General features: G+C 43.8%; 1 protein-coding gene across 1 annotated transcript; it reads left to right on the top strand.

Annotated features, from left to right (window-relative positions):
* Positions 1-1,229: 1,229 nt before the first annotated feature.
* Positions 1,230-2,725, top strand: hspb9 (heat shock protein, alpha-crystallin-related, 9). The gene is made up of 2 exons (XM_076023691.1): positions 1,230-1,570; positions 2,013-2,725. The coding sequence occupies exons 1-2, from the start codon at positions 1,347-1,349 to the stop codon at positions 2,464-2,466; spliced, it is 678 nt and encodes a 225-aa protein (XP_075879806.1). The 5' UTR covers positions 1,230-1,346; the 3' UTR covers positions 2,467-2,725.
* The last annotated feature ends 8,468 nt before the right edge of the window (positions 2,726-11,193 follow it).

Genomic DNA, 11,193 nt, shown 5'->3' on the forward strand with positions numbered 1-11,193 from the left:
AGCGGCACGACGCCTAGGCATCTGCAAATAGAAGTGACACGGGCTCCTTGCAATGTCATGACGCGGCCCTCGCACCAGCACGCCGCGCGTCGGATTCCTGGAAGCGTCGTCTCACTGTGCTCAGGGGCCAGAACACGTCGCGATGCGGCCGAGTAACGTGAGAACAGAGCTGCTCACGCCGGCGGTCGAGCCGCTGTGAGCTGCGAGCGGCTCCGCAGCTGCTGCTTCTCGACGCTTGTTTTCGTGACTTGCGTGACCCATGCGTGACACACGACACCGAGACAATGCTTACGACACAAGAATAGGTCGTAAGCGTGCTGCTTTTCACCTCTGACACTGCACTGAAGCATTTCGGATTTTAGCATATCGTCAGGTGGAAACACTTGAAATAAACAGATTTTTCTGGGTATAATTCTTAATGAACTGGTTTGCTCAACACGATCAAGCCGGGCCGGCCTTGTAAACAAGTGGGCAGAGAAGGGCTGGAAATCACCAGAGAGAGATACGATGCTAGCATGTGAGGTTATTTCCTTACATGTCTGACAATTAAGAACGGGTATGCTCCTGATATAGTTTTGCCTAAAAAAAAACCCAATTTGAACTACTTCAAATTATAGCTCACTATATTTTGAGTTTGGACAAAAGTGTTTCCCGTCATTCGTCCTTTGCCCAAGTTTGCCCTTTAGGAGGATCACGGCTGTCAATCACAGAGAGCTGAGGCTTGTTTTTTCAAGAGAGATTGATTTGTCATTGTTCCCATTTCAAAATGTTCCACATTCTACCAATTTTTAATATGATTTTTATTTATTTATTTATCTATTTTTCATAAATGGCTCACTTAGGCCTCTGGCAAAACCACTCAATTTTAACTCGATGCTAAAAGTGATGGTTTGATGATGCTTTTAATTTGGAAAGAGACAATATTTAAAATAATAATTTCAATCACAATCTTTCAAGATACATAGGCAAAACCTTGCCTATGTCACCACACTATTACTAAATGACCGTCACTTTTGAGGTGTCAGTCTTTAATCGACATTTCAATATTATAACTACATGCACCCAAACCCAAACAGGATGTGACCATGAGCCGTCTATAGCCTGCTGGGGCATTCCTGACTTCACTGTTACATGCTTGCAAACAGCTGTGAGCTCATGAGGTGTAAATAGCAGCGAGAGACGGGTTGGGGGGGCGGAGGACAGCTGGGTATATAACAGACAGAAGCCGGGGGTCTCCTGAAACTGGTCCTGACTCTCCTCAGGAGATTTCCCAACAGCTCACAAGGAAGTTTCTGAGTTTTACTTTTGTTTTTTAAAAAATCGAGATCTGTCCTCCGGCGCCTGAGATGATGTCCCAGCACGCAGCCTTGAGCAGCCTGTTCGGCGAAGACCCCTTCTTCAGCCAGGAGAGGCTGCTGTGGCCGCTGCGCAAGGAGGGGCTCACCGCCCTGCAGCAGGGCCTCCTCAGCAAGAGGTCCCAGCTGGTCGACAGCCTCCTGAGCGAGCTCCACGACGGGCCACAGCTGCTGGAACTTCCTCAGTTCCCCCTCGTGTCCTCTGCTTTGTCCAGGTGTGTACAATCAATGGAGCTCTTGTTTCTTGGGCTCTTATGACAAGATTATAAAACTGCTTAATCCTGAAGTTGTAGCTGCTGCTGCTGCTTGTTCACTCCCGATTAGTTGTTTTGGTGGCTCATGTTTATTCTCGTTTGCATACAGTTCCCACTGTATGGAAACGAGTTGAGAATTAGTTTGGAATTATTGGAAGTGTCCTACATGGACAAATAACTTTAGATGCTTTTGGACTCTGACTTAGCTGAAGAAAAGTCACTAAAGAAAAGAAAAAAGATCTTTTTATACACCCAATTGACGCTCAAGGACTTAAGTTTTAAATGTCTTACTCTTTCAGTCAGTGCTCTGTAAAGGGATTTAGTCTCTAATGTTTTGCTGTCCACTCAAACCATCCCAACGACACCATGGACCTCATTTACACTCTGACTTCCTGTCTTCCAGACTGCCTAACGGGGACGAAGATCAGCGAGAGAGCCCTTGCTCAGATGTCCAGAAGGCCGCGGACAGCAACGGCGACCTCTTGGTGACCCTGGACGCCCGTGGCTACGGCCCGCACGACATCACAGTCAAGCTGGAGGGGCGGAGCCTCGCCGTGGTGGCCATGAAGCGGGCCGGAGCCGAGGAGAGCCAGTCGTGCTCGTCGCCCTCCGCCCGCGCCTCCTTCTGCTCCTCGGCCTCCTCCCAGATGGGCTTCGCCCGGAGGATCGAGCTGCCCGCTCACCTGGACCTGTCCGGCCTCTCCTGCTCCCTGATGGATGACGGACAGCTGCGAATCCACGCCCCCGTGGCCAATCAGCCAATCACAGAGGAGCGCCAGGTGCCCGTCCGCTACAGGACGTCGCTTGAATTCCCCATCTCGAAAGACGACACAGAAGAAGAAGAACGCACTAACTGATGAGCAGATGCAACACATCCAAGATGAATAATAAACACACACATTTCTTTTTTATTTCACTGCCCAAACACACACTTAAATCTTTTCACCTGGATGGTCTTCAACAAGAAAAGTTTACCAATTACCAAATGTGGATTTTCTATTATTTTTTAAAAGAATTGTATAAACCTATGTGATTAAATGTTGTATTTAAATAAAATTTACTTTGTTATCTTGTCAGAGTTTGTCCAAAAAAGTATTAAAAATGCACTACTCTTGGCAGTGTCCTGGTTTGTGACCACATGATGGCGCTGACAGTCAAGCAATACTCAGAAGGCTGGACGGGCGATCAAGACAGCTGAAAAGGGAAGGAGTTTTCTAATGTTGGCATCTATTTTTGTATTTCATTTGTTTTCCTTTAGTCACACAAAGAGAAGAGCTCGTTATTAATGTGCTCAGGGTTTTGACTTTTCACCCTTGAAATCACGGCAGCGGTAAGAAAGATGTGAAATCCAGTGGGACTATTGCTCCAGAGTTCAAGAGAAATTAGTTTGTAAAACTTGGCCCGTTGCATAAAAAGCTGAAGGGTTTGAAACCGACAAACGGTCTTGATAACGTTGTCAAGGATATTGTTCGTAAACAATGAGACTTAATTTTGTGTGGCGCTCATTTCCAGGCAACTTCAAAATGCGTAGTGTATATCTCAATTGTAAGCACATGCACAACAATAACGCAACATCCGGTCGGGCACTTCCTGTTATCTATCAGTGTAAAAATGTGTGTGTGTGTGTGTGTGTGTGTGTGTGTGTGTGTGTGTGTGTGTGTGTGTGTGTGTGTGATGCTAATGTGACTGCATCATTAGCGTGTTTGGGTCTTGCATAGCTGCAGACCAAACGGCATTGTGTGGACGCACGGCGACATGACGTCCGCGACGCCTTGGTTGTTTGTTGTTGACGCACGTGTTGATAACAAAGATAGTTGGGGAGTCTCACAGGAGGGGACGAACTAGCTGTTATGAGGTCATAATGTTGATGGATTGTGTGGGTAAACCTCCTCACCCTGCCGGTAAACCTCCTCCCTGTGTGTTCACCTCAAACATCATCCCGATAATCTGATTGTGTGTGTCCGAGACATCGTCTATGATGAATATATCTGTAAACCCTCCTCTCGGCTTGCAGCAACTTGAGCAGCAGGGACAGGCTGTCAGATGAAGGAAAAGGAAACAGGCTGTTTGCCTCTTTTGCTAGTTCAGAGGGCAAAGGTTACGAGAAATCCTATTTGAGCCACGGCACAAGAGCCACACAAAATATTATGTGATGACAATATAGTCTCTTCATTTATTTATACTGACTCAGTGTGAAACCTGGGCCCATTTAGATGTACACAAAGCTGATACTCTTGGAGGAATTGAGGGAGGAAAATATACTTACATTCATTTTAAAGCAAAGTCACTCGACAATGGAATGTAATTATTATTTTTTATGTTATGATTCATTTTAGAAGTGAAGGTTTTCAGAGCACACCTGACATTATCTCACGCTACACTAGTGTGCCACGGCACAGTGTTTGAAAAACACTGCTATGTTGCTACACATAGTTTTCCATTTCCATGACAAAATTGAAATAAAAGTATCAAGTAACATCATATTCAAAACTATATATTTGCATGCCAAAGGATACATTTCTTCTCAGTGTCTTGACACCTGTCACAACTTTGGCCCCAGGGTTACAAAATAAAAGCACGAGAACAAACAACCTTTAGAAGTCACTGTAGTCTATATATATATAGACAACATAACATAACCCATGTTATTATTATTTTTTACACGCTCAGTGAACCTGCACCACATCTTTTAAAGTTAAAAAACATTTTTTTTAAATGTTTGTAACGACAAACAGCCTAACTGCAAGTGCAGCTGCACGGCACAGCAGCCCAGCAGGATTCCTTTCCTGTGTGGCTCCGGGCTGTTGTTGTTTTTTACTGCCGCGCGCTCGCAGCTGCATCCCTTTGCCTGACTGATGCACCTGTGTCACAGGGGCGCGTCAGCCGAGTCGCGAACCGTCCGTCCTGCAGGCTTAATTTCCCCCTGCTTTGCTCTCTTACAGGTATCACACCATAGTCTGATTGATGGCTCGAATAAACACCACAGCAGCCGGCAGGATGTCTTCCTAGCGTGCTCCTTTACAAAAAAAAAACAACAAAAAAAAACAAACCCCAACATGTTATTACAGAATAAAACCTGTGCTGTGACCCATCAATCTCACTGGCCCGCTAATATCCATCACATGGCGGCTTCAATTTGTCATGGTCGTTAATTTCCTCCAGAGCGGTTAAAACGCTGTTTGATTCCCACTGGGCCTCCCAACTGAAAGCGGAGAGGCTCTCGTCAGCTATTGTGAGTCACTTTGGATCAAGATGTCGGCCAAACGCGGGTGGAGAATTATGACACGTTGGCAAGTGTGACAAACGGGGTATTAAAACAGCGTGTGCCGCCACTTTGGCCTCACGGAACTGGAATTTTTATTCATCGGGCGAGTGAGAGTGCCTCTCTGTCACTGGAGTCGTGCTAAAGAGAGTTGAATCAATGCATATCAATCTGCCGCTCATCGAAAACTCGCCATAAGCTTTGGTTTAGTTGGCTCATTTTTGGCTTCTTGGTGTTGGTGTCCCAACAGCCGTGTTTGCATTCTTCCCAGTCTGAAGCATCTCTGCGCGTTCTTTTAGTTTAGCCAAGGAAGCAGGCAAGACAACTGCTGTTTCCACTGCCGGTGTCGGTGATTCAGTGCACAATGTCACGATGCACGTCGGAGGTTGGAGCGCGTGGCTCTGGGATCGCAGACAGCTTTGAGGGCTGCAAATGTCGGAGCAAAGAAACAGGGATTGCAGATAAATAAAAATATTGCTCAGTTTAATCATGATTTATTTCTTGAATCCACTGAATTCAATTTGCGTTCTTGTGCTTGTTCAAGTTAAAGAGGATGGATGGGGGTTAGATTTGTTTGTTTCAAGTCCCAGACAAGGTTACGAGGAACTGTAAATGGAAAATATTGAGGTAGCAGAAAAGAACAGAAAATAGCTGACTGCTATGTTTTCATTTATTGATAGACATTAAATGCAATATTAGCCCTGGTTTCTCCTGGAATCACAGCTGTCATAAGTGGCCTTTCTGAGATATAAACTGCCAAAGAGACGAAACTGTTCGACAGTCAACAGTGGAAGCTATGCAGTTTGCCACAGGCATGCTTCAGATATCAAAAAAAGTCAATAAATTATGATTTTTTTTTAAGTTGACATTATATATCTTGCCCTCTTTTGTGTTTTAACTCCACTGCTTTTCTATTATAGTCATTTTTTCTTGATTCTCCCCCTTTTCAAAGAGCCCAGCAGGTGAGTGTGCAGGATGGAAGGAGATCAATGTTTGTGATGTGATTTATTGATCAGGGGGAAAAGAAATCTAACCAGTTTAAGCCTCGGGGTGCCTTATCCATGTCCCAGTCGCTATTTTCTCTTTAAAAATTAAAAAAAATAAAGTTTTCTTTGTTTGAAGATATTTCTGCCTCTGCAGATGTTTCCCCCTCCATCCAATTTACGAGAACCAAAGTGTCGGTTGCCCCGTGGGACAACTGCCTTTCATAAACAGGAAAACCCTTGTTTTCCCGCCTCGGTTGGGAGGAGTTACTGTGGGACGCGGGACGGAAGACAAGAGCAAAGCTGTTTCTGACACCTCATAAATTCAAGCAGAAGCCTGTATTAGGTTGGGGGGGGGGGCACGTGCCCAGGGGAAATCCAGAACCCACCTCAAGTCAAGACTGTCATGAGCGAACCGTGTCGACTGCTTTATGTTACTAAGAGAGTCAAAGGGGCAACTTATGAATTCCATTTCGTGTCATTTATCCGCCTCCAGTCCTGACGTCCTCGTCCTTGTCTTCTGACATCTGTCTCCGCTGACAGAAGGCTCTCTAGACAGGGAGTCCAGTGAAGTCGGCCCTCTTGCACTTGTTCTACTCAGTTGGTCCTTCTTCATCACACGCCATGTCACTGTTCTAGTCACCTCCTTGAGCTGGTGGCGAGACCTTTGCTCTGAAACGGAGGTAAATCAGAAGCTCCGGCGTTAAGGTGAGAATCTATACCATGACAGCCAGCTAGACGTCAGACCATATTGATCACTTGGAGAACCCTGTTGATATTGCGCTGTCCCAAGCCAAATACGAGTCCACCGCCAAGTTGCATATCTGCATTTTAAGGTCAAACCAAGAAAAACCTGCTGCATAATGATTTGGTTCGTCACGACATCGGCAATGAGTAGAAACAATAGAGAACAAGTGGTTTCACCATTAAATTCACTGTAGAACCAATGAAAATATGCAAGTACAAATGCATACTTGTATTTGTCTTTGTATTTGTTGTACATAGGATGGACAAAAATAAGTCCTGGCTTCAGCCAATTCCCTTTTTTTTTTTGCCCATCATGTACATTTTGTATGAGAACTGGAATTGTGCGATGATAGCGACTATTTTGTTTTTTCCCCTGTCAGATGAATTTGCACTCAGATTGCTGTTTTTTGTTTGTGTGATGTCTAAAATAGACCACATCATCATCATTAACATTACCAAGGTAAGATTTTAACATACACTACCAGCCAAAAGTTTGGACGCAGAATTTAATGTCTTTTCTTTCATTCTCATGACTATTGAGCATGTGAACACACTGGGAATTATGTAGGAAACAATAAAAGTGTAGCCACCTTTCATAAAAAGCATATTTAGAGTTATTCCCTGCTGCATAATTACATGTATCTTGCTCGTATATTTGATGTCTTCAGTATCTATCAGCAGTGTAGAAAGTTGTAAAGATAAAAAAAAAACAAAAAAAAACATGAGAAAGTATGTCCAAACTTTTGACCCAAGTGTAAGTTGTTAAGACGTGACTATAATATGCAGGTGAAGAGAAATGCATTTTCATCCAGTGGCAAAAATCAAGTCAGGTTCAGTTTTTAAGCCCTCTTACTCCAAATACATACAGAGGCCTAGAATGGAGCCTTGGGGAGTCTTTTCTATTTGCCTGTAATAGTAAAAGTTCAGCTTTTGACACACACACATATTTTGATATGTATGTAGAGGAGCAGGGTTTTCGAAAACAGCACCAATGTTGTTATTAAATGTTTATACAGAACATGCGTTAATACGTAAGGGACGACAAAGGAGAGCACGAGCCGCGCCGGTGCCTTTGCATCGGTGTCTGTCTGATCGCTATCAGCGGGAGCCTTGTAAAGGTTAGAGCCGCTGAAAGCAGCAGGAAGAGTGGCAGGAAACATTTAACCACAGCTGATAAAAACAACACAGTGCCGCCGCTGTCACAGCCTGTCACTCAGCACCACCGACACCGACACACACACACACACACACACACACACGCAATGGAGGCTCAAACCATACTCTCTAAATTCAGATGTTCACACATCATTAGATTCATTTCACAAACACATATGTGACATTTGTACATACACACGAGCACATACAGGCTTTTAAAGCTCATCTCCTGTCTGGATGATGACGTGGAGGCTCCCTTTGTTTACTTAAGTCTGCGATTCTTCTATCTGAAGCTCCGCTCTGACAGGAAAATATGACATCCAGACTTCACTGATAAGCACCAACAACAAGACGTCTCTTTAATGGACAGCCTGTGTGTGTGTGTGTGTGTGTGTGTGTGTGTGTGTGTGTGTGTGTCAGTGCCCTTTATCTTTGGTTTTTTATTGCGTAGTTTGGCATGTTTTCTGTCGTCTTGATGTTCTCCGTGTAGCCCGACTCCGGTGATGGAGAACACCAACCCGGGCGTGAAACATGTGATCTCGCCTCGGCCCCGTTCATTTGCCGGAGCAACAGATAATATCCCGCAAAGGGATTAATAGGGTAGAATTTCACTGCCGCCTTATTACGCTTTTGTTTTGCCTTTTTTGCATTTTCCCGCGTCGTAAGTGTAATTCGACCTCCTCACTAACTGTGTTAAATATCCCTGTTGATTAATGACGCGCTGCCGCCGCGGAGGCTTATGGCATCGTTTAATATCAGAATCCCGGCAATCAGCGGCAGGTGCTTTATGATACATGAACCACATAAAGATGATATTAGGTGTTTTTTTCCTCCCTTTTTCACTTTGGCTGACTCACTTGAGGAACTTAATCTGCATCATGTGGAGATGAGATGAAAGAGAGAAGCTGCTAATAATTGACCTACTTTAAACCTCAGAGGATAACAGCATTCTAGGCTGGAAAATTAAAATACATATTAAAAAAAAAAAACACACCCAATATCGTCGGAGCAAACATGTTGTTTGCTAGGTTCCTGGACATTGGGGTTGAATTATTAGTTCAATATTCTTCCCATTTTCAAAATTCTCTGGAACTCCAGAAAACTGCACATTTAGCCTTCTGTGTACAGCCACCTGGAAAAATCCTCAGTTATGGCTTCTTGCTTAAAATGATGCGTCGTTTCACTTTTGGCAACGTTACAAGGCAGCCACGAGAATTCAAGGACACCTGCCCAGGGATTTTATCACTAACCTATAAGAAGTTCCAGTTGCCTGCCATCCGTGACATCACAAAGGGTTATTTTCAAGAACACACTTTTAAAAAAGTCTACCAAGCAACACAGGATGGACTTTTCTCATCTCTTGGAAGTTCACTGTCGTGCCGGAGTCACATGGTTCCATTCAGAAAAATGAGTTAAAAAAGTGAAACTTGCTATTGGTTGGACCTTTAATTGTGTGTCAATGACTGGAAGAACTGTGATGCCCACGTTTGGACTTGGTCAATATTTACAACTAACACTTCATCACAGCCATGTCGGTGCTCATTGAGGAAAATGACGCTAGCCGATGTAAAAATATTAAATAGTACATTTCAGAACGACTTTTGGAGGTCACTGCCACGCTATGCTATTGCAAAGGTGTTGTACAAGCAAACCAGTTTGTCTGTGTGTGTTTTTTTTTCTTGAGCCAAGGGTCCAACTTGCAGCAGGTGCTGCAGCAACACCCGGCGGACAGCCCAGGGCGATGAGAGGGAAAGAGTCAGAGAGAGCTGCCACGTTTAATCCACGTCCAGAGGAGGAAATGCACCTCCACCCAAAGGTCACGTTCTCCTCCATCTTGTAGGACAGCAGGCTTTAAGAATGAGAAGACTTGGAAAGACTAAAAAAACCAAGACTCAAGGAGTTTCTGAGAGCTTCTGCTTGGTGAAAACCAGAAACGGAGCACACGGATGGAGCAGAGTCTTCCGTTCCTTTGGATTTATTTCACATATTAGATTTGTTTTTTTTTTATCCTGTTCCAAGCAGGTTAGGTGCAACAAAGTCATGAATTTTAGCAGGAAGTGCAAGCTGAGGAGTTAAATGTGATTTATAACGGCTGCTAAATATACTAGTTTCTTGAAATTTTTAGTGCTTGAAATTTTTAGTGAATCCTTTTTGCTTTTAAATCTCGTTTTGCGGCTCTGCTCCAAAAGAAGCTCCATTTTAAATGGTCAGTGTGAAGAGCATTCACTGCGCTTTCAATGTTATTATTCATTTATTACTGCAATGTAAACTTGAACCTTCATCAGAGAGAACTTACGGTCAACTGGGTTTCAGGTTTATATACTTACTTTAGCTTGTCCGGTTCAGTGCCATACTGATGGTGACCTAAAAGGGTTGACACACATTCATAAACACACACACACTCCTGCCATAATTGCCCCTTAGGTAAACACAGCCACAGGTAAAAGTATTTGAACAGGGCCGATCTGCCACGTCGGCTGCTCAAACACATCCACCATCGCTGCGGAGCGCGTGTGCACGCTCACTTACACACACACACACACACACACACACACACACACACACACATACGCAGCGCAGACACACACACACGGGTTTGTGCTCCCGTGTTTTCTTAGTGAATGAACAGTAGCGAGCGAATGTCGGACATCTTCGCGCTCCCTCTGTTGACTTTTCAGGGTGAATTGCAGAGCAAGGCGGAGATCAAACGTTACAGATGGTTGTTTGCGCTATTAAGAACGGATCTTCCTGCGTCCACCAAATCCATTAGCTGTGAGGGCGCTGAAAAGACAAATAAAGACGACAATACTGTTAATTTACTCCCATTAAAAATGATCACTTCAGTGTATCCTTGCCCGCCTTTGTTGTAATTTTCTGACACACGTCTCGCAATGCATCTTAATTATTGAATTTAAATATAACTCGATTGTGATGCTTTGGAGTGGAAGGCAATATCCATCGCATTTTTCTCTGGTTCAATCATTTCCTATCAAAATACCATTAAGTGCGTTACTCAAGATAAATTGAGCCGAAATGTGATATTGCTCTGTTAAACATGACCCTGATGCAACCTGCACCTTCAAGCAACTACCTTTTTGCTTCCTCGGTAACGTTATGCACACTGGCTACAAGAGGTCAAGGAGGCAGTGAGGGAGATTGCACAACCATTTCTAATGATTATTTCTCTGGTCATATTCAACTACTACGAACAATAATGGAGTTTACATGTTCCTGTGCAATGTTGTTGGGATTACTCCATAAAAGTAATCCAACTACTGATTACTGAGTACTCCTTGAAAAGTAATCTAATCACATCTTTAACTACTTTGTTTGATAAGTATTCAACTGCTTATTACTAATCACTTTAGTTAAAAACAAAAAAGATAAAGCAACAGTTGCTCGGACATTTTTAGCTCGCAAAATATTTCGGAAAAGTA

The sequence above is a fragment of the Nelusetta ayraudi genome, unplaced genomic scaffold, assembly GCF_046127955.1.
Source record: "Nelusetta ayraudi isolate G7.1 ecotype Tasmania unplaced genomic scaffold, CSIRO-AGI_Nayr_v1 ptg000016l, whole genome shotgun sequence".
In the NCBI taxonomy this organism is placed as follows: domain Eukaryota; kingdom Metazoa; phylum Chordata; class Actinopteri; order Tetraodontiformes; family Monacanthidae; genus Nelusetta; species Nelusetta ayraudi.

Excerpts from the sequence above, each read along its gene's own strand:
- hspb9 (XM_076023691.1), top strand. The coding sequence starts at position 1,347 with ATGATGTCCCAGCACGCAGCCTTGAGCAGCCTGTTCGGCGAAGACCCC. Across the intron at positions 1,571-2,012 it reads GTGTCCTCTGCTTTGTCCAG|ACTGCCTAACGGGGACGAAG; the intron begins GTGTGTACAATC and ends CCTGTCTTCCAG.